Source organism: Crocodylus siamensis, chromosome 1, assembly GCF_052110815.1.
Source record: "Crocodylus siamensis isolate JL-2025a chromosome 1, ASM5211081v1, whole genome shotgun sequence".
Lineage (NCBI taxonomy): Eukaryota > Metazoa > Chordata > Crocodylia > Crocodylidae > Crocodylus > Crocodylus siamensis.
Window position 1 is genome coordinate 318,770,249 of NC_143395.1, and position 24,096 is coordinate 318,794,344.

The 24,096-nt window shown below is 41.9% G+C and overlaps 1 protein-coding gene across 1 annotated transcript in view; it reads left to right on the forward strand.

Moving 5' to 3' along the window:
* The window catches only part of SLC15A1 (solute carrier family 15 member 1), a 53,837-nt gene that overhangs the window by 13,327 nt on the left and 16,414 nt on the right, over nt 1–24,096 (forward strand). Inside the window, exons 5-16 of the mRNA XM_090031698.1 lie at nt 914–1,033; nt 3,365–3,464; nt 6,852–6,942; nt 8,647–8,730; nt 10,112–10,194; nt 11,771–11,857; nt 13,700–13,789; nt 16,792–16,836; nt 16,940–16,972; nt 17,128–17,216; nt 19,778–19,859; nt 21,394–21,519. Of these exons, the coding sequence (XP_089887824.1) occupies nt 914–1,033; nt 3,365–3,464; nt 6,852–6,942; nt 8,647–8,730; nt 10,112–10,194; nt 11,771–11,857; nt 13,700–13,789; nt 16,792–16,836; nt 16,940–16,972; nt 17,128–17,216; nt 19,778–19,859; nt 21,394–21,519 (1,030 nt within the window). The remainder of the gene's footprint in view (nt 1–913; nt 1,034–3,364; nt 3,465–6,851; nt 6,943–8,646; nt 8,731–10,111; nt 10,195–11,770; nt 11,858–13,699; nt 13,790–16,791; nt 16,837–16,939; nt 16,973–17,127; nt 17,217–19,777; nt 19,860–21,393; nt 21,520–24,096) is intronic.

The window sequence follows — 24,096 nt, forward strand, 5'->3', positions numbered from 1 at the left end:
ATCTTCTGCTTCCTGATGCATACGGCAGCCTCTCACTACACATCAGATTTTAGTCCTTTATTTCTGAAATGGAATGTGTGGGGTGTTTCCCATTCACTGAAGCATTTAAGCAGTTGCTTTTAATGTTAGTCACCTGTTCAAGTCCCAGAAAAGTTAAAAATGTAAGCAAGTCTTTGATTAACAAGCATGAAATCTTCAGTTATGAGCTGCTTGGTGATAGCAACGCATGCACGCAACTGAGAAAATCAGGTTTGCTGTTTGCAGCCTGCGCCATCTGGGAGCCAGGCTTGAATTTTCCTCTTTTTTTGTAGATGTGGAACATACTTTAAGGTGAGGGAACAAGCTAATGTGCTAGTCATTATTTATGAAAAAACTTGTTCTGGTTTCCATACTTGGAATGGATGATTTCCTTCCCCATCCCACCTTCTGTTTTGGTTTGGAAATAATACCAAGAAAATACAAACAGTAGTGTATTTGGAATATAAATTGCATGTTGATGATTAATGTAACATCCAATTTAATTTTCACAACATGGTAAATATAACAAAAGAGCTTTTTAATCTTAGTTTTGTTATTTAAAAGGCAAGCACTTAGATGCAATGCTCCTACAGTGTTTTGTTAATATACACAATATTTGTTCTGGTATTTTCATTGTTTGATTTAATCAGGTAACTAAAATTCCATGATTAAAAATTACTTTCCTTAAATAATAAAAAAAAAAATCCGAAATGTACCTGACCTGGAGTATTGTATATTATTCACTAAATATTTTGGCAAATTTGCAGTATCATAGTTAATTCATGTTTGTTCTAACCAGTAATCCTTCTGTGCTCAACCCTTTTGTAAACTAGAAAGAAATCTGAATCAGTTGTGCAGATAAAGACGGATCTATTCTCTCCTCTTCTCACAACAGGACCATTGTCTCCCTGTCCATTGTTTATACTATTGGACAGGTAGTTATGGCTATAGGCTCCATAAATGATTTGACAGATCATAACCGGGATGGAACTCCTGATGTCCTCTCAGTGCACATGTAAGTAGCATTACACACTAGTGCATGATGGAGCAATTTAGGTCTTTAATGACCTGTCCTTGTTGTCTTGTCTTGTAATCAGCTTCTTACTGACATATTTTTAATTAGGAAGTCATTATGTACATGTTATAGAAATCTTGCAAAAACATGGCCAAGACTGCTGAGCTTAACTGAAATGGGGGGCAGGGAAAAAAGTGACCTAATTGTGTTTACTAAAGCTGTGTTTTTTTGTTTGTTTTTCCCCTGAGTTCCCATAGTTTTAGAGCAAGAAAAAGAATCTGTAACTTGTTGCCTTTTAATAAGGTTGGATAGTTGTAGCTGTAAATGGTTCAGACCTAGGCAAGACCAAAGAGTTTTCATTAGTAATATATTTTATTGGGCTACCTTTTGACTGTACAAAATAAATAAATAAATAAAAAAAGGGGGGGTAGCAGAAGGTGGGACAGAGTGGAACCTTTCTAGACTAATTCAGAGGCATACATTTTCATTACTTATGAAGGCTTTTGCCTCTCCGAATTAGTTTTATAAGGTGCCAGTCTGCCCTGCCTTCTGCCTGACTACTGAGACTAATACACCTAACACCTTCTCTGGTTGGAGAGATGTTGGACAAGCTTTTGGGCACCAAGTTTCTTTACTCGGGGCAGGGACAGAAAGAAGTATACTCCAAGTTTAAATGTGTGAGAGAAACTAAATGACTACTCGACTTTAGAATGAACTCTCCTAGAAAAAAGATAGGAACACCTGTGGGAGAATACTTTACTTTTCAAAGAGAAATTGCTTCATTTCTGACTGCACAGCCCTTCTATATAAAGCCTTAGAATATGGGACCTGGGAACAAAAGAAATAATAACTTTTTATTGGACACTAAATCTAGAAAATTGTATCACAACTCCTCTAACTGGTATTTCCTCTAATCTGGTAATTATGCCCCTTTTCCCTTCTGAATAGTTGTTCTTTTTATGTAACTAGATTGTCTATTCAACTGGACTCTTTCTCTTGCTTTGGAGCCACTGCTGATAACTTTCTCTGCTCCTAGTTGACTGCTATCCCCTATTCCTTTAAATCTGTGTTTTCTTTTGCACATGGCGTTGTAGTATCTGATGTTTAACTTAGACTGTAGCTGCTGCTTTTCCAGACTTGAGGAAGGCGGGGCAGGGTGTTTCATACAAATAGTATGATGAAACATTACAGCTAATGAAGTAGGCTGTAGCCTACAAAAGCTTATACCTCTCTAGCATTGGTCTCTAAGGTGCTGCCCAGCCCAGCCTTCTGCCTGACTTCAGACTAATATAGCTCATGTACTTGCATACTCCTTGCTGCTTTTTAAATTGTTTCTTCCTTTTATCCACTTTCAGGCTCTTACAGGATGTGTGCAAAACTGAAGTCCTACTGGTCTCACTTGTGGCAGCTACCTGTCAATAGCAGTTGTCTTTAATTAAAAATATATATATGAAAATCTGAGTTCTGTCAGGGGACACTTGGCCAAACAACTCCCTGGATTGAGTTTAAAACTAAAAAGTGTGTAGTTTTACTCACCCTACTGACTTCCTCACTGCACAGGGCCTCCTCTGCAAGAAAGTATCTCTGCTGATGCCATACTGCACATGCTTCTGATTTTAAAGGTAGACTTTTAATAACTCAGAGGGCATTATTCTAGCAACAATACCACATTCAAATTTACTTCATGAAAAATATATTTTTAGTTTCCAGATAAACTATATAATTATTTGTAAATAACAAGTGTGTGTTAAGAAGTTCAAGAAAGATCATCTTAAGGCTAAAATATGGTTCACTACTTCTGTGTACCATAAGTTACCTGTTAATCGGGTAAATGAAGTGCTAGATCCTACGCTGCACCTCCCTGAGATGCAGCACAGAAGGCATAAACCAGTATGAGCTGGAGAAAAAATAGTCTTATACTAACTTTCCACTCTCTGGATTCCAAGATACTTCAGAGTCTTCAGTAGTTTCTAGTACAGTACAGATCAGTACCAGGGCTACTGTGATCTGCTCTGAAGTAGAGATCTCCTGTAATATGAGCTTTCACAATCACTTCCCTTAGCATTTCCTTGTATCTCTTGAAGCATGCCAGTGCCTGCAGTTGGGGCAATGTAGGGCTGCTTAATTCAGCCCCATGCTGCTACTGTTTTTGAGGGTAATTGTTCTTTTACTCCATACCAGAGCCTGGTTCTGTGACACTGCTGAATAGTAGGACATCCATTAGTTAAACATGCTTTTCTTTAACTCTGTAGCAAGCTTGGACATTCCTCCTCAACCAATATTCCGTTACATGATCTTAAGAAAATGGAATGATATTTCCCTTTATTGCAGTGCTCTCTCTGTGGTCGGCCTGATCCTGATTGCTTTTGGTACTGGTGGAATCAAACCTTGTGTAGCAGCATTTGGTGGAGATCAGTTTGAAGATGATCAGGTAACAATATGTATCAAGCTAAGTGCAACGTGTGTATATCATAATTAAAAAGATTTAAATTTTCATTAAATAATGAAATAAACAATCATATATTTATCTATGTTTTAAACAATAAATATATGCCTGAAAATAATTTGCATATTTAGATGTGACCCTTCCTGTAGGAACTAGATACATCTGAATAAGAGCTATATTCTTCTCTTGATGTTGTATGTTAGAAGAGCTCAAAGAGGAGGTGTAACTACCTGGGTTGGGGGTGGTGGGAGGTGTTGCTGAGTACTTGAGGTGAGGGGGGTGCCAAGAGCTGGGGGATGAGCACCAGGAGTCTTATCTGTTCCACAGACTACCTCTAGAACAGAGGTACCCCAAGTTTCTATGCCATAGCTCGGCAAAGGCCAGGGGATGGGTGGGCTAAACCCTGCGCTGCTGAAGGCCCTGCAGAAGGAGCTGTGGCCTCTTTGCCTGGCTCTAGGCGGGGGCTGCGGTTTGCTGGTCCATAGCCACTTCAGGCTGCAGCGGGTCAGCTGCTGGACCAGAGGACTGAGATCCCCTGCTCTAGAGTCTTACCTGCTGCCATGCCATGGTCTATTCTCCCTCAGGTATTACTACAACAGCAGCTGCAGGAGGCAGCTGAAAGGAGCTGAGGAGGGTCATCTCAGTCCAGCCCCACAGGAAGCTGCACAAACAAGCATGCTCTGGGCCCTGGAGTGCAAGTTTAGTATGGGAGTTCACACGGGAGGGGCATGAGGCTCAAGGCAGCATGAGGAGAAGGTTCAGTGGCACAGCAGTATCCTGGACTACTACCTGTGCGATGGTGGTAATGCACTGCATCCTAAAGGCTTCCCCTCCCCTCCTTCCCCCCTGGCACCACTGAGGCCTCTACCCAGATGGAGCCAAGATGTCCATAGGGTGGCACAAGGTGAGGCACTGCTAGATCTGGCTCTGGCCAAAGGGGATCTGGTGAGTGACTTGAGGATTGAAGGGAAGCTCAGCAGCAGTGATCATTAATTGACCACCTTCCTTATCCATTGCAAAGCTGGAAAAGCAGTTGGCGATGTGGAAATCCTCAACTTTAGGAAAACTGACTTTCACAGGCTCAGGAGGTTGGTTGTTGAGGCCCTGAAAGATCATAATCTGATAGGGGAGGAAGTCCAAGATGAGTGGTTGTTCCTTAAGAATGCAATCCTAAAAGCACAAAGAAAGTCTGTTCTGGCTCTCAGGAAAGGCAGCAAAAGGGCTGGGGAAACCCCCTTGGCTAAATAGGGAGCTCAATCTTAAAAGAAAAGCATATAAAGGTTAGAAGATGGGGAAATACCTCTAAGGAGGATTATGTATCACTGACCTGCACCGGTAGGGAGCAGACCAGAAAAGCCAAGGCCGATGCGGAACACAAGCTGACTATGGGTATTGAGGACAATAAAGTCTTTCTTCAGATAGATAGATAGGGGGAACATTGGACCCCTGCTGAATCAAATGGGGCAGCTGACAACCCAGGAAAAAGCTAATATCTGTAACTATTACTTTGCATTAGTTTTCCAATAAGGGGATCACCCCAACTGACAGGACGCAGGACTACAAGGGTACAGGTGACCATATGCATATTTGGTGAAGACCTTGTGAGAGAACGTGAGGCTGGACATTCATAAGTTGGTAGGCCGTGATGGAATTCACCCAAAAGTGCTAAAGGAGTTGGCCAACATGATAGCTTGACCACTGGTATGGATATTTGAGAACTCATGGTGCTCAGGAGAAGTTCCTAAGACTGGAAGAGAGCCAATGTGGTGCCTATCGTCAAGAAGGAAGGAAGAAAGGTCCAGGGAACTACAGGCTAATCGCTTTGACCTCAATCCCTGGGAAAGATTTTGGAAAAAATTATCAAAGAAACCATCAAGAACAGGCTGCAATAAGGTGCCATTCTGAGAGATGGCCAACATGGCTTCATTATGGATAGATCATATCTGACCAAGCTCATCTCCTATGACCAGGTGACACATCACCTGAATGGGAGGGAAGAGGTTCATGTCAGTTACTTGGATTTCAAAAAGTGCTTTTGACTTTGCCATAAGGACATCATGGGAGGCCAAAGCAGGGAACTGTGGCCTCGACAACTTCACGATCCGATGACTGGGGAACTAGCTCAATGGTAGGACCCAGAGTGATAGCTAATGGAACCAAGCCAGCACTGTGTACAGTGACCAATAGCATCCCTCAGGGTTCAGTACTTGGGCCAGTACACTTTTAATATATTCATTAATGGTCTGGATGTCAGAAATGGACTGGCTAAATTTGTGGATGACACCAAACTATGGGGAAGCATGGTTACACTGGAGGATAGGCTGGAGATTCAGGCTGACCAGGATAGGCTGACGAGGTGGGCACATATAAACCTGATGACTTTCAACATGGGGAAAATGCAAGGTGCTCTACCTTGCTGGGGGGGAGGGGTGGCATGATGTGGGTTCTCCTGCCTATAGGCTCGGCAGTGCTAGCACTATGTCCAAAAGAGACTTGGGGGTCCTGATTGACCACAAAATGAATATGAGCCACCAATGTGCAGCTGGTAAAGCAAATAAAACCCTAGATTGCATCTATTGCTGCATCTCAAACAAGACCCAAGATGTCATTCTCCCACTTTTTGGCCTTGGTGAGGCCACAGATAGAGTACCACATCCAATTCTTGGCTTCATAATTTTAAAAAAAGGATGTGGAGAAACATGCGCATGATCAGAGGTCAAGAGAGTAGGCCTTTATGAAGAGAGGCTGAGGCACAGGACTCTTCAGCTTGGAAAAGCATAGGCTCAGGGGGAACTTGTGGCAGCCTATAAGTATAGTAGGGGTACATTGGGATCTGGAAGAACACCTGTTCACCAGGCCTCCCCTAGGGCAAATAAGGTCTAATGGTCACAAACTTCTGGAAGACTGTTTGTTTTTTAAACTGGGCATAAGGAAGAACTTCTTTATCATCCGAGTCTCCAGATTTTGGAATAGACTTCCCCCCCTCCTCCCGAAGCGGTACAAACAGCTACTCTGGATATGTTCAAGTTGTGTTTGGATGATTATATTGCTGGGGTCATCTGATCCCAGCTGACTGCCTGCCCTTTGGGCAGGGGGCTGGACCAGATGATCTTGCAAGGTCCCTTCCATTCCTAATGTCTACGAAATCTATAAGCAGCAGCCCAGGATCCAGCTGTTTACTGCCGTGGTGTGGACTTGCCAGGGGCTAATATTCTCATGCCCCTCTAAGCTGGCTTGTGGGCCTAGTGCCTACTTGCACACCTCGCACTATGCTACTGGTTCAAAAATTTAGCTGACTTGGATCTTATAATTAGGCCAGTAGAGTCTGGTTGGTATTACCATGTTCTAAACAGCTCCTTGTTTTCATTGCAGGAAAAGCAAAGAAGTATGTTCTTCTCTATATTTTATTTGTCCATTAATGCTGGAAGTCTCATATCCACTATAGTCACCCCAATTCTCAGAGGTAAATCTGCACCATTGTTGCCTACAAAATTGTCTGTTTGTCTGTCAATGGTTCTTTGATTTTAGAAGCCATGTTGGTAGCTTGAAGTTTTGTTTCTAGCATGGACTTGTTCAAAGTTTTGCATTATTGACACAACTGATGGTAGTTGGCCTCTTGGCAGTCTGAGAGGTTAAAGTTTGAATAGCTGTGGAGACTCTTTCCCCTCTTGATGGGGAAGAAATTTAGGTTGGAGTTTAGAAGGAACTTTTGGACTTTGTCAGACACTTGGCTGGTTTAGTTAGGGAGGATTGTGTCTTGAGTAGGTAGCTGGATCCCTTCCAGCCGTACATTACACGTGCTTGGGGTCATAGGAAATGAACTATACTATGCCGTAGTATGGGATGCCCTGCCTTTTGGGATGGCTGATTCTCAGATAGGCCAAATATTAAAATCAGAAGTGGCTTGGGGGGTAAGAGGCACATGGTCGCATCCCCTTCAGCTGTGAGGTGTACTGTATAGTGAACTCTGAGCTCACCAACGTGTCAGTATGGGCTCTTACCAGAGCCATTGCTTTTGTGCAGCTTTTAGAGCTTAGGGGTGAGTGCTGCTGCCACTTGCCTCCCCCTCTCCCTGTCAAATTCAGCAGCAGAGGAAAAGGGGGGACAAGTGGTGGTGGCAGCACCCCCCTCCCCTCCCCAAACTCTGGAGCTATACAAACAGGGTCAAAGTCCACACACTCACTATGGTGAGCTTGGAGAGCTGCCTACACATGTGCTGGTTTACATTCTAATTGGAACACGTCAGAGTAGTCCTGGCTTTTTGTTGTCTGGTTTGTTTGGGTGGTTTGTTTTGTTTTGTGTTGTTTTTTGTTTTGTTTTGTTTTTGTGTGTTTGGTTTTTTTTTAACTTAACTTTCTAGCATGGCCTGACTTGTCATGTGTATAAGCTCCCATTGGTTTAAAAATGGCTGCAGGTGTACTTTATCTAAAACCCACTGTGGTCTGTCTCTGTCTGTCTAAATGTAACTTTGACTGATCAAGAGCAAGGGGGACAAGTTCAGTACAGCATAAAGTGAATGTAAATCCGACTAAGTAAATTAGTGAAATAACCATAGGGGAAGTTCATTACTAAATGATCGACAGAGTTTTTCTGTTACCTACCCCCAAAAACGTGCAGTTCTAAAGAACAGATCTTCTGAGGCCTTTTTTAAAGACCTGAATTGGCACTAAGAATGATGCAAATAATGCAGATTAATTTTAAAAGGGGGTCATGCAATTCAATTTCTCCTTTGTTCTCTTTTTGCTACATCCCCTTCCTGTTCTATCAGCATTACAGTGCAGTATACTGCATCTCCTTCACCTACAGTTGGCAATGCCAGATTTGGTGCAATTCCCACTGCCTCGTCACTTTATGAAGCATCCATTTTTAATAACCATCTACATCTTTTAGATGCTTGCATGTCTGCATCCTACCAGTCCAAACTTATTTTAGGGAGCCTATGAGCATGGTCCTCTCTTCAGGATTCATTTGGTTGAATTTTGCCTGTTTAATGAAAGCTTCTCTCTCTCAAAACAAAAAAAATCCTATCGAGTGCTGAAGTCTTTAGCATGTCAACTGAAATATTTACCAGTAACATCTACAGAAATGTTGTCTGTAACAACCTTTTCAAAACTTGTTACAAAAGCAAGCAATGCTCTTGCTTAACATCTGTGTGTGTTTGGTTCAGGTGAAGAATGTGGAATTCATACCAAGCAACGGTGTTACCCACTAGCCTTTGGAGTTCCTGCAGCACTCATGGCTGTTGCACTGGGTAAGCTTACCATGAAAATTATTTCATCTATATTTTGTTGGGGAAAGAGAACTAGGAATATCTACTTAAGTGGCATTCAAGGTCAAAGCTGTCTGTTTTGAGTCCATGATTCCTGGGGTAGAATTTGGATATCTGAAGAATAACAACAGATATGCAAATATATACATATACCCTGGGATTACCCATTGTCAACTATGTTTTCTGTCAGCAATAATCAGGGGGGTCCCATATATTATTTTGGTAAAAGTTAAAATAGAAAAGAAATTATAGACTCGACTGTAGGTCTGGAAGGCAGGCCCCCTGGACTGTATATTACTAGGTCATCCCTAATAGGTATTTTCATGACCCATCCTTAAACTTCTGATGGCATGAAGTCAATGTAATTTGTGGGTACCCTGTTCCAGTGCTTTGTGAACCTGAGCAGTAGGAAGTTTTCCATATCTAACCCAGGGGCACTGAACTTCTGGCCTGTGGACCAAATACATTCCACAGCCTTGGAATCTGGCCTGTGGGGCCCTCCATGGATTGGGAAACGTGGTGGCCAAAATCCCTACTGCCAAAATTCCAAGGCCCACAGGATGGGTTGGAGCTGGGCCACAACCCACACCTCACATGGCCAGACTGGAGCCAGGCTACACCCCCTTTCCTCTGGGTGCCCAGGTTACAGCTGGGCTGTGCTCCCTCTTCCCCACAGGGCCAAGCCACTCCCCCTTCCATAGAGAAGTGGGAGGTCTTGCAAAGCTTCACTCTTGTATCCAGGATGAGAATGAGCATAGAATAGAACTATATTTAGGAAGCAATGCATTTGTCCTACTGAAATATTCTATTGTATGTCATTTAGGTTACATATTCATTGACTTTTTTTCATACGCAAAACCACTACACCTTAACTGCATATTGCTGAAAGAGCATTTCATCCTTCAGTACCAAGACCCAAAAATTTATTAGACCCATTTAGCTCTTTGGAGTTCCATAAAAACTAGAAGAATTGCAGTGTCTACTGTACTTACCTCCTAAAATGAAATGTTTAATTAAAAAGTTGTACCAGTTAAACACTGCTGGCCTGAACATATACATTCTCTATTCTTTTGGGTCTTTTTACTTGGGAAAACTTCATTCTTACTGAAGATGATCACTATTTGCCTGAGGAAAAATCTTATAAATGAATGATAACTTTTTACCAAAAACCTCAGTCAAAATTATGGAAAATATTAGTTTTATTAAAACTGTTGGAAGGCATTGAAAAAGCATATTAACTGCTGTATAGAATGGTGTTCTTTATAGAAGTTTACTTTCTTATCCCTTTATAATTTGCTTTGTATGCCAAAGTGTTTTCCACTAATTTCCATCAACCCTGACTTGATACTTTTGTTCATTTCAGTTGTATTCATAACTGGAAGCAGTATGTACAAGAAAGTTCTACCTCAAGGCAATATAATGGTCCGAGTTTCCAAATGCATTGCTGTAAGTAATGCCAGGTCACTTGGAAAAGCAGAGCTGAGATTATCAAATGAAGTTGGTCTTTATGAAGTACAGAAAGTTAAAATAATTGTTAAATCCTTAAAGCATATGATTTGTAAACGAGTTGTTATTTCTTCCAGAAGTAAAACTTCACATGAACAACATGGTTGGAAGAATTAGTGTCAAAATAGTGTAACTTTTTTTTTTTTCCTACTGGATAAATTTCCAAAGTGTGCTTCCATTTTTGTGTGTATACTTTATGTAGGGTTGGGGCAAGTGTGTAACCTAAGAGCAAGTTTATTGACATGCCCATATTGGGCTTTTGACTGTCAGTTGGAACTAAGATTAACTTTACCTATAAAATGGGGAGGGCAGAACCATTCCTGAGGGACTTCTCTTTTTTTGTGCATCTCTGATCTGTATTGGTCTTTCTTGATTTCAGCCTAGTGACTTGTAAAATGAAGGCAAGGATTTTAAATAACCCTGCATTGACTTAAAAGCCAAGCTGGACTAAAATTAAGAATCCAGCTACTAGGTTTTTTGTTGTGTGCGCTTGTTGGTTGTTGGGTTTTATTTTTCTTTTAGCAAAGAAGTTGTTATTAATTTAACTGTATTGCAGAAATTTGTAGAAGACCTAGGCAAGATTTAGGGTTCCATGTTTAAGGACTGTTATGGGGATCTCTGTGGGTGCAAGGTACAGCTAGTGCACATCCTCTTGCACTGTCAGAGACCAGTTCTACAATGGCAAAGTCTTATCCCAAACTTTGCTAATGTCTCTCAGCTCATGGGACTAGAATGCCGAAGTGCTCATTTTGTTTCCCATATGGCTCTACAAAGGTAATACAAATTGGTCCTTCTTTCATTCTGTAAATATCATCCAAAGCATGACAGATAAATTGTTCGTAACTTGCATGATTTGGCTTTCTATAGATATACTTCCACCATAAACTTGCATGTTCCTGTTTTGGAGAGAGGATGGGTCAAAGTGTGTATGTTTTTGTTTTTGTTTTTTTGTTTTTTTATAACCTGGGTGTTTTGCATTTTTTTTCCAGTTTTGATTTTTTAAATTGTAGATAAGCCTGTTCACTGAAATGCTTTCCAATTCCAGTTCTTGATACAGTAATTACCATTGACAGCAACCTTTTTATTATCTGTTATTAAAGATGGAGACACTGCAGAGCCCCCTTGCTATTCAGCTGTATCTGTCAATTGCTTGTTTTCAACAGGCTGATAATCACCATCTCTTCTCCTCTGTCCTTACTTGTGCTGTTGACAATAATTTAGAATGTTGTTGGTCATCCCTGCTCCAATCTGACCATACAGGACTTAAGGGATATTTTGTGTGGGAGGTCCAGTATCTTCCATAAGAAATATTAGCAAAGCTACTTTAAATTCTTCACTGAACAAAAATATTAAGAAAATGCAACAAAAAAATGAAATCCTGAAAAATGAAACTTGTTTTTAAAGATTCCCTTGGGACAATAAGCCTTTGATTTTTACACCTATAAATATTTGTCATGTCATTTTTGAATGGCAGCTGGCACATTTTAATCAGAATATACAAATGGTCTCTTCACAGTTTGCTGTTAAAAACAGGTTTCAACATCGGAGCAAGCAAGTCCCCAAAAGAGAACACTGGTTGGACTGGGCTAGTGAAAAGTATGACGTGAGTAATTTTTGTGTGCACGTGAATTCATGGAGAGACTTATTTCTTTGCTTTTCCTACATTGTTCCATTTGCTTTGGTCACTGGGTACATAATCTCTGAACTGCATACCAGTGCAGCTAATCTATGTGCTTGTCTCCAGCAATCTTGAGGTAGGTCTCTGACTAAATTTAACTGCTCAGGTGAGATGTCATGATGGTAGCATGCTTTAATGTAGTGTCTGTCCCTCTCAGAGGAATCCCAGCTTTTGTGCATGATCACGTGCTGCACTGAGGAAATAACAATGGGCTGAACAAAAACTGTTTCTCTTGCAAAAAATGCCTAAGATTTAACTGGTACCTATCTTAGCAAGTAATCGGCATCATCAGTGTAAATATGATGGTCATAATATCGGTGTCCCAGCTTCAAAACAAATGTCAGATGAAGTCCCACATATGTATGTATATGTATTATGTGCACATGCTATAGTGTGTAGCTATAAACTGATGCCACATTTTGCTCCAGGATAAGGCATTTTTTGCAGGACAAAGTGCAGTCATTTGGGTGCCTATGTCTGTGGTCCTGGGATAAGTCCTAAAAAGGGATGAGAAATACTAACGGTTTATCCCAAGGCAACACAAAGTGCATTTGAATGGTTATCTCAGGACCGTATTGCATCAATAGCAGAAAAACAGCTGTGCATTCAGTTGCTCACTCAACCCTGTTTTAGATGGGGTAGTGTGTGTGTCTCTGCCAATTCCAGGATATTTTCTTTTCTGGGAAAAATACAGACACAACTTGTCCAGGGACAAATGCAATGTCTGTTCTTAGCCTCTGTGTATTATAATAAGTTTTATATACAATGGATAAACATATATAAAACCTATGTTTACACAGGCGGCCTGTGTAAATGAGCCACATGACTAATGAGGATTGAAGTAAATGTTGTAATTGTCACAATCTACTCCTCTCTGTGGCATAGTGTTCTGGAATCTAAGTTTACATTAAAAATTAGTCTGATTTCAGTTTGTGTAAACTGCAACAAGCCCATTAAAGCCAGTGGTCTTGTGACAGCTTATACCAGTGATCTGCCCTAGCATTTCTAGCTCTCATGCTTAAAGATGAGCTTGAAAATTTGAACTAAAATGTTACCAATGTAGTAATTGGGGCCATCACTATATCTCTTCACTACCTACACATAGTTAATACTCCATGTTGATTTTCAAGATCCTTTTAATGACTTCCAAAGGTCTATACCATTCAGGACCAACCTACGTTTCCTTTTGTCTGGCTTGTCTTCAATGACACAAACAGTTCGCCCCTATATCCTGTCTTGCTCCTTCCTGAACACTTTCTTTCATGCAGCTCCCCATATATGTAATACACTTACCAAATCTACCTCGTCATTCAAACCCCTTAAAATTGAACTTCTGCTATGTCACATATGGGAGATGAGAAAATAATACTAACAACAAAAGTAGTCCTTTTGGAATCCTCAAAATACATATAGGCCTTACTGAGTAATCAGGGATTTTGTTACTGTATTTCCTTGTTCATCCTTCCTTCCATCTCTTGTCCATGCATACCAGTGCCTCTCTTAGTTACTGTCCTCAGTTGTCATGTTAATTTAGTCCCCAAGAGAATTTTAGATCCTAGAAGTGCAAAGATTTATGCATGTGTTGCACTTTAAGCACTGTGCATATCCCCATTTGCCATGAGCATATGCCCAACCAGTGAAGTTCAGTATGTGTACTTGTGTGATCAGAGCCTATGTTTTAAGATGTTGGTATGAATGTAACATGCATGTAATAAGATAAATGTGTATGGAACTTGTGGGCTAATTTTTTATTTTTCTTCATTATAGAACCGACTTATTACTCAGACTAAGATGGTCTTGAGGGTGCTTTTCCTGTACATTCCTCTCCCCATGTTCTGGGCACTCTTTGATCAGCAGGTAATGTAGAACAAATATTTAATGTTTTTGTAACTTATACCTGCAATTACTTTCAGCTGTGAAATCAATGGCTGTAGCAGGCCCATAGCTGAGGGCAGAATTTTGGACCCTGGTTGAGCAGTGTGATTTATTGACAATCCGAACTAATATTTATTGTGAGTTGAGAGAGCTATGTGGGGCCAGGAGGATGAGACCAAGCTGCAGAGCATGTGGCTTAATGAAATGGTTGCTGCTCTGGAACAGCAGGGGCCTCTGGATGTTTGTTCTCAATGGGACAGAAACATCCCTGCTGCTGTCCATCCATTTTATCCAATGAATATCAAATCCAAGATCCAAGGATACAATGGGAAAAGGAAGACTGGAGAGAGCACTGCGTAAGGCAGGCTCAAGCCCCTTCCTGGGTGAGGCCTACAATATGGGCTTCCTGCTTCTGGTACGAGTTCTCTAATCACTAGATTGGGCTGAAACATGGGAGGGTCTTCCTCCTCACCTCTTTTTGCCAAATCAGACTTTTAGGACTTGTGTGTCTGTGGAGCAACATCCCTGCCCAGCCAGAGTGCAGCCTACCCTGCAACCTGCCAAGTAGCCATGTGGATCAACAAGTATCTATTTGCTTGTGCAATACTATCTCATTGTGCTTGAAGTGTGGTTACGCAGCTGTTTAACTGCCCGAGCTGGGTGCCTGAGGGTGGGTACTGCCTGGGGGGGACTGCTGCTGCGAGGAGCCTTGGCTGCCTTCTCGCCCTCTCCTCCCCTCTGGAGAGGCAGGTAAGTCAGTGGGGTGTGAGTGTAACACAGGGGTTTAATCAGCCCAAAATTGAAGCGATGTTTTTTTAAAACCCACCACTTAAATTTAGCCCCCCTGTTTCATCTATACACACCTAAAGACTCTAAAACCATATTGCCAGTTTGATGTGGATTCCCCCAGACACTCTAGAAAACAGCCAGGGAGCTGCCGTTTGGGGACCTAGATGCCAGATGTTGGGGCCTGGCACGTTACTCCAGAAATTCCAGGCACTTTTGCAGCCCACAAAGCCAGATGAAGCTCCTACAGCAAGGGGTGGGGGTAGAACAGCTGTTTTAGTTATCGGCCAGGACTGGGGAGATAAAAAAGGTGTCTCTTAAAACTGGGTTGGCTCCTACTGCTTATGCACAGTCAAATAAGAGGTACAGCATAGACTTGTACTCTAAATGCTTTGGTATCTCGCTATTCTTAAACATGATCATCCAAATAAGAAATCATTGAACTATTCAGTTGATATATCTGCACCAATATTTCAAGCCTATGTGTTTATGAATTGGTTTCCTAATCCCTTGATTTCAGTGGGATAAGTTGATGCTTAGCCCTCTTAAGAACAGACTTTTCGTATTTGTGCCTACATACAGATTTAGAAATCTTGCTGTAAATTCCCAGGTTTGAAAGCTTTTGGTCAAACTCTGTGTATATATTGAACTTTGTTTTCATATAATATAGCTTTCCTGGGTCCAACTGTAATTTGGCAGCAATGAGCAATAAACATTAATAGATGACCCCTTCTATGAATTCATTTCAGGACTAAATACCTATTATGGAATTGAGTATCTCTTGACAATGATGCATATTCCATTATGATTTGCATATCCCAAAGATATAATAAAGAATTAATATCCTGTTTAATTACTCTCTGCAAACTTTTAAATGGCATATTCCCTTGTTTTAAGGGGTGTGCAGGGGCAGATCCAGAGGGGCTACAGTGATGTGGATGCAGTCTGCTCTCAGTCAGTGCCACTGAAGTAGAAGTTGGGGATTAATTCTTTTTTATTTAAGTTCCAAAAGGAAGTAAGAATTCTGCCTGTTCCCTTCCCATCTGTGGCATGTCCCATCCCCTCCCATTTCCCAACTTCCCCTACCTGCTGCTGCTGGTCCCGCTATCCCTATGGCTTGGGGAGGAGGGAGACAGGAAATACTCCTATTTGGAGTGAGTTGGACTCAGCCAAGGATAGAAGCAGCACTAGGTGGGTTCCATTTTTTTGCTCAGTCCCTGACGGTGTTTCCTGCCTGCCTGGGAGCAAGGGTGGAAGAAGGGAACCTAATGACCACTTCTTGTGTTCCCAGCTGATCCCATTCCCCACAGCTTGGCTGAAGTGAGGCTGGCGCAGCTGTGGAGCCTCCCCACCATCCCTAAGGTGGCTGTGGCTGCAAATGGGGATGGTGACAGTGGCCAACATGAGGGGGGTGGGGCGTGAAGAGGAAGGAAAGGGGATTGACTGGAAGTCTTCAAGTCCCCTGCTGCTTCTGCTGCAGGGTATGCCCACCTATAGGTTTGTGGGGGGGGAAAGCTGTGAGCAAGAGTTGCAGCAACCTCTGCAGTGCTGGTGGCTGCTCGTGCCACCTTCCCCTCTTTTATAAAATCCTAGATCTGTCCATGGGGATGTGTATGTGTGAGTATAACAATTTATACTCTGATTCCAATGTAGCATTTCAACTCTTGCTATATATTTTGTGGAGTGTGTGTTTAGTTGTTGGGTTTTTTTTAAATTCAATGAGTGGATGGTGAAGTGAATCATAAGAAACCTTTCCTTTAAATCGGATGTCAGAGAGGGCCTGCAGGACAAATACAGCCTGTGGGTCTTAAACAGACCAGCATGCTGTATGCACTGTGCTGGACTGGCCCTGTGTGCTGCATGTGGCAGGTGCAGTCAATTTGGTGTGCACTGAGACGTGTGGGAATGGGATTTGGGATATGGTGGTTCTGGTATGTGGGGCTGTTCTGCAGGCCAGCTCCACAGTACTCATCCAGCTTGCAGGGCCTGATGAGTTTGACACCCCTGCTTCAAATCATTCAGGAGCAGACCTTTTTCTGATACTGATGCAGAAGAAGAAAATCCTAAAACAGAATAGCTCTCCTTCTCTTCCCTTGCCATGGATTCCTCCCTCCCCATCTTTCCTTGCTATAAAAGTGTAAGGAAAATTTTAGTGGATTGCTTTACTGTAGTATTTAATTACTACTTTGTATTTTAAGGGATCGAGATGGACGTTGCAAGCCACTACAATGGATGGCGACTTTGTAAGTTACTTGAACATAAATGTAGTATTTTTTAAAAAAAAATTTATTTGTTTCATTTGAGTTCTGATATTAAGCCATATCTACCCTCTTTTTTTTTTTTCAGGGAGCTATTCAGATTCAGCCAGACCAAATGCAGGTACATTCATCTCTTATGTTTGAGGGGGTGGGTTTTGGAGTTGTTTTTTTTTTAAGGTCCCCTAAGATTGTTTTTTATATCACTTTTATATTTTTATTTAAAAAGACATTGGTAAGGTCTTAACTTTTTTTTCTCTCTCATAATTTTTATATTAGACTGTGAACCCAATCCTGATCATTGTTATGGTCCCAGTTGTAGATACCGTGGTTTATCCTTTAATTAAAAAATGCGGGATCAGTTTCACGTAAGTTGATGCATATTTTGGCTGACCAGCTTAGGTTTGTAAATGACTTGCCTTTTAAATTGTTATGCTTGTAATAATGCAACTGAGAAGACTTCCACCAAAATAAAAAATCAAGGTCCATGCCTATGAATAACAGATGAACGTAAAAGGCATTTTGATTTCTGTAGATGCCCTTGGCTGGAATCCATATATAACACCCCCCCCGGTGAGAAAGATAGAGGGTGCTTGTACATGTGGTGTGGGGTTAGTCCTTGGGGGTTTTATTCTGTTCCCCCTAAAAATTTGAAATGGTGGGTTTCAATTAAAAACCCACTATTTCAATTGTTTTGTCACCTTACCGCAAGGGGCCCTGCTCCTTCTCCTTGTTCGGAGTTTTTTTGTCCAAGCCAGACCCTGCCCACAGCTGGGGGGTGGGGGGGGGTTGAGCTGCCAGCAGGCCAAGTGGCCCCCAAGCTGCAGGGGGCCCTGACTCCTTCCCTCTGGTGGTGGTGGCACCCCTTGGGGCTGCCTAGTTGGCCTGCTGTCGGGGTGGGTGCTTGCTCCAGCTTGGAAGCAGCACTTGGCCCTATCCAACTCTACCCTGAGCTCATCCAGGAAGCAGTGCCCAGCAGGCTGGCTCAGGGAAGAGTTGGATTGGGTTGGGTGTTGCATCTGAGCTGGGGGGGCACCCCTGCTGCAGAAAGAAGAACCAGGGCTCCCTGCAGTTCAGGGGCTGCTTAGCCTGCTGGCAGCTTGTGGGGGAGAGGCAGGCAGGCTCTGCCAGAAGGAGGGAGAGTGGTGGGGGTAGGGGAAGGATCGGGCTCTTTGCTGCTTCTGCCTTCAGAATGCACTTGCTGAAGGTAGAAGTGGAAAGGGGCTCAATCCTTTTTTCTTCCTGTGAAGCCTGCCCACCCCTCCTGCAGCCAGGTGGGGACCTGACAAGTGCAATGCATCGTTGCAAACTAATATAAAATACCCAAAACTAGTGCGCATGTAATGCGACTCCATTAAGCCACACACATTTTCATCATGTGAACATTGTGATGACTGTCATATGTACAAGTGCTCAGAGACTTCAGTGAAGTGAAGGTGAAATCCTGGCCCCTGTGGAGGTAATAGTAAAAATTCACTTGATTTAAAGGGGGGCAGTATGTTGTTGTTAGTTTCATCCTTAATTTCTGTTTTGTAGCATGAAAATTAAACATACATGGCTGTTCTGTGAAGGTATCTTTGCCTTTTAACTGAATAGAGCCAATGGTGGGTCACTAGAGGTTGTAGGTAAAAACTAATTATGTATTCACATTGCTGCACTGCTGACAGAGGGAGCTCTGTTTTGGAACGCAATTTAGAAAATATGAAGGCGGTGCATTATTTGTAACCAAAAGGGAGGAAGAACCACAAGCTTTTTCTACAAAAGAAGGATACCTTTTTCAGTTGCACTGACTCAGTTAAGCTGGTGTTGTAGGGTTTTCAACTGACCTAAATTGGTTTGGCTCAACTCAAATGCAGCCATTTTCCTAGTCTAGATAATACTAAAAAAACAAACCTTTTTTAGGAGTCGGTTGAGGTTCAGCCTCAGTGGCATGAAAAATGTCTATTCAGCCAGTGCTTTCTCACACAATAAAGTGGGGTCTTAGCAAGGAGCTTGACATTTTGTAACTGAACTTTTAAGGCTTTTTTTATGGGATTTATAATTAAACTCTCTATTCTTGGCATCTGCAAGGTATTCCTCAGTTTATTCCTTAGTGACCTTATTTCCTTTTCTGAATTTGAGTCTACCAGCTCTGTGTATAACACTGCAAACAAAAATACACAGGAGCTGTCTGGGAGTTTGCTTCTAAATAGAATCAAACAAATTGTGAGTAAGAAGAATGAATCAATTTTTAAATTTAATGAAACTGTATTGTTCCATTTTTATGAAAATTTGTCCCACTTCTAGAAAAATGTGTGGGTATAGGAGAATTTAACTTGGAAACCTTGCTAGCTTATCTCTTTCCCCCACTAAGTTTTGGATTAAATTGAAAAGGTAGAGTCTTTTTTGAATGTTCCTTCCTGGGAATACAAATGTTTAGCATCACATGGCATAAATTTTACTTTTAATGCCAGAGTATTGAATTCAATCACTTCTTAAATGATGGTAAGCCAAAAAATCCTCATGTCATTTTTATAAAGCAATTTTTTTCTCCAATTAAGTAATGTTCAGGTTTTACCATTGTTTACCACTGCAATGTATGCACAAAAAGAAATCCTCCTTACAGAGCATAACTGTAAAGTTTAAACTTTTCAAAACAACTGTGCAAACTTGGCCATTATCTGAACAAATTATATTAACATTAGAAATGAGCCACACACCTTTGTAACCTGTCACCTTAAGATCCAACTGACCTTATACAAGAAGTTTAGATGTCCCCATAGGGTAGCTACAACTAACATCTATGCATGAGGTTTAATGAGATGTGTAACTGTTAGTTCTCCAAAAGAGAACACTATACTGTCTTCTGTAATGAAAAGGAAAAATTACAGTTGAAGCTTTGGGATAGTACTGCCACTAAGGTTTTTTGTTTCTTTTGTTGCTGTTTTAGGCCCCTGAGGAGAATGACGGTTGGTATGTTCCTAGCAGCTATGGCGTTTGTTGCTGCTGCGTTGGTACAAGTGCAAATAGATGTAAGTTATCATCTAGTCCATCTAAGCAATGATCTTTTAGTACAGATTTGGGTGAGTGAAGATGATTCCCACTGTGTCGATGAATGAATAACTCCATTTCTAAACCTGTTAACTAAACGTGAATATGAAAAATGGAGGCATGGGGAAGCATAAGTGAGAAGTATGACAGTGTGGCTGGGTACCCTGGGCAGCTGCTGCACACACATGGCCAACAGCAACTTCTAGCTGGTGCTGCACTACAGGCACAATTGCGTGGCTGCAGGGGTAGCTGTTGGTTTTCCCCCTGTCCACCCCCCCCCCCCCCAGCTGGCTTTCAGCACAGCTGCCCCTGTTGGCCTGTCCTAGTTACACCACTGATTTTTTTTGGGGGGAGGGAGGGTGATAGAATACAGAGTGATCTAGATCGGATGATTTTTATCTTCATAGAAGTCTCTCATGCATTTTTACCTGATTTTTTTGAGGTATTTGTTTGATGGTCAAAGTTGAAAAACAGGCTTAATTGTTTGGTTTATAGGGGAATTCTTTTGTATTTTTTCTCATGCTTTGAGTGGAGGTCAAGCCTGATATCCAGAACAATTAGTGTCACAAAGTAAGAATGGAAATACCAGCTATATATTTATTTAAATTTACTTGTCAATGATAAAGTTTGAAAAGCACGGTCTTCAGGTAGTGCAAATGGGTGCAGTTCTAACATGTCTTAAGCCCTTTTAGGGCATAAGTGGCACATAAACCAGTCTTGCCTCTGTGTACTAGAGCAGTGTCTCTCTCTCTCTGGTTCCCCCTCCCCCGCAAAAAAAATTTTTACATCCTAGTGGTAGATATAGGTTACCTGCCAAAAAAAAAGAAGAGGCAAGAGAGCACTTTTTCCTTTTTTGATGGTGGGATATGAAAGGAGAGCATGGAAAAGAAATTGCAGCTTTAAAATATATAGGCAAGGTAACACTTGCGGGGAAGAGATGAAAATATACATAGTGGTGCTAATTTTTTTATGCTTGCAGGTACTAAGGTGACTTTTTTTGTTCCCCTACTAATACAAAGGCATTTATTTGTTTGATTGGGTAGAAAGTGAGAACTCCAAATAGTCGTCTTTTTTTCTTTCCCCTTCTATCTTTGAATGTGGAGTGAGACTTGCTTCTGTTGGAGAGTCCCGCTTGTAGCTGTGCCTGTTGGAGAGTCCCGCTTGTAGCTGTGCCTTTTATTATTTCTCACTAGAATAAATGAGGCACAGAACCTATTGGCCTATATCCTTGTGATGATGGTCAGAACAGGGAAGGAATCTGGATAGGAGTTATATGCTTGTGGAGTGCTCTTCATTAAAAAGTGTCCTTTCTTGTTAAGATGGTAAAGAATTACACAGCAGCAGTAGCTAAAACTATTTGCAATGTTGTAACATCGTACATGTTAATTGTGAAGGACTGTCATGCAATTGTCAATTTTCTTCAGAATAATTAGTCACTGTAATTATTATAGTATGTTTCATATGACTTGCTAGTTCATTTATTTCACTCTTTCCTTTCTCTCCTTCCCCCCCCAGAAAACTCTTCCAGTCTTCCCTGTAGCAGGACAAACCCAAATCAAAGTAATAAATTTAGATACTGCTGAGGCGGAAGTAAACTTTGGCCCTGGACTTCATAATGTGCATTTACCATCTCAAGGAGAAGTAAGTAAAAAAAAAAAAACAAAAAAAAAACACACACACACAAAACCCCAAAAAAACAAATTTAGGGACCCCTCCCCCTGCCCTCCCCCAACACCCACCCAGGCAGTTCTGTACCTTGGTGGTGGTTTGAGCATTCTCCCAAGGCAGGGGTTGTCAACTGGGGGTATGCAGAGTGGTCCTAGCGGGTACACATGGGTGGGTGGGGATGGTATTGCCACCTCCAAGGAGCAGGGCCAGGGCAGGGTAAGGGTAGTGGTGCTCTGTGGGGTAGGATAGCTTTCACACGGTGGCTGCTGCTGCCACACACACACTAGCCCAGTGAGCTGTCCTACCCTGCACCAGCCCTGATCCTGGGAGGCAGTGGCACTCTGTCCCCACCCGCTTGTGTGCCACCCCTCTCTTTCCTGCCACCCCCCAACTTGGTGTCTGGCTGCTGGGGGTACTTGGACTAAAAAAGGTTGAAAACTCCTGCCCTAAGGAGCAGGGCAATTCAGGTCAGTCTTCTGGTTGAGGAGGGCACAGAACTCAGGTGTCCCTTTTTTCCTAGGCAAGTACTGTCCACTGGATTTGCACAAAGGTGGACACGGCTACTATCGTCACTGGCACTCAGTGCTGTCAAAGTGGATCAAACATTTGGCATGCTCTGTGAATGTGGATTTCTTTTCCAACTTGGATCATAACTGAGCTTATGGTGGAAGTTAGGTGTATGATTTAAATCACCTCTGAGCATATGCAAGCAGCCCAAATATAGCTACTTAAGAAACTTTCAGTCCAAGGTGGAGGCATCTTAAGTGGTTTTTGTAGTTACTTGATTTAGGGCTGGTAAGCATGAGGAACATCAGAAGATTTTTAGTGGCAGATTCAAATCTCACAGGCATTTAAAATGGGGCTCAAGCAGACTATAGAAGCCTATATACCCACAAGTGAGAGAAACCTCCATGTTCTGCTGCTGAAACTTTACAGATAAGCATGTAACATAACATGGTATCTTAGTACCCTATACACAAGTACATTTCCCCACATCCCTGTCAGCAAACAGGCTGGAGTCTCCATGGCTAGTATTCCAGTCCATGGGTTGATAGTTGGCTGGTCTCCATGGCTGCTGGTAAAACAAATCTGTAGCTTACATCCAAAAATTATATGGCTGTTGGGGTCAACGTATAATTGCTCTCCAGTTCTTGCATTTTATAAAGCACTATATTGTCCCCTTAAACCCCGCTAAGTCAGGTGAGAAAGTACAGACTATCATTTTACTACTTTCTGCTGAAGGCAGAGTTCTAGTTTGAAGCAGTGAGCAAATTGCTGCCAGCAAGTTCCGCAAACTGAGACTGTCCCTCTATATCCATAAAATACACCATGGTAGACCAAACATTGTCCTATTGTGCTTCCCAGGAAGGTAAATCTGGAATAGTACTTGCCTGTGTCCAAAGAGGTACAGATACTGGGACCCAACCTTCAGAGCAAACACATCCACATCAAGGAACTGAATGTATAAGGCTGTCTTTTTATATGTGCAAGTTAGACAGCCTTGCAGAGTTCAATGTTTCACTTCTGCAGAGCTGACACTTGCCAAATATTGCTTCTGGAGGGACTAGATGACTCCAGAATTTTTCAGTGGAATGTAGAGCCTTTAACCTGTAGAGGGTCAGTTCAACTCCAGTGCACGACATGTATTTAATGAATGAAAGTTGTTGCCATATGATGGGTGGTCTGCATGAAATGGACAAATGACTGTACTAATTATTAATGTGTATTCTAGGAGCTCTTTGTTCCACCCAAGGTCAGAGCCCATTGTCCTGTCTGTAAACATAGTAAGAGGCAGGCTGGCCTGGTGATCTTAAAATCTAAATGGAGAAAAATGGGTGGTTGGGGGAAATCTCCTTACAGGTGGCACAAATGAATGCCCTGTTGACATTCCTGGTGGTATACTGGCTGCACTGTCTTTGAAACTTTTCCAGAAGAATTGACACGTTAGTGCTGCCATGTGGGGAATGCAGCATGGCCTCTGCCAGTGCTGTACCTGTACTCTTGCTGAAGAGAGAACTTGGCTCTGAGACTATCAGTTTAATACCTTTCAGGGAAAAATGAGCGTCCTTACTGAAAAGTGCTGCTACTTCATGTGTGAATGACATTTATAATCCTGGGAGTCTGCATGAAGGAAAAAATTAAACAAAAACCATGATAGACCAATAGTTACAGTCTTTAGATGCATAAAACTTGGTAAGAGCCTTAACCCAGACTTACAAGGCATATATGAAATGTTGGAGATCAAGCGTGACATAACTAATACATCTTGGAAGTCTTGCATCTAAGGCAGTGGTGGGCAAAATGTGGCTCAGGGGCTGGATGTGGCCTGCAAGGTCTTTCTATCTGGACCATGGGGCCCCTAAAAAAAAAAAAAAAAAAAAAAAAAAAATTTAGAAAATCAGTATTTATCTGCCCTGGGCTGCCTGTCATGCGGCCCTCAATGGCTTGCCAAAACTCCAGTAAGTGGCCCTCTGCCCTAAATAATTGCCTGCCCCTGATCTAAAGGATCCTGATAAATACATAGATAGTCTATGGTGATATAGAAATATA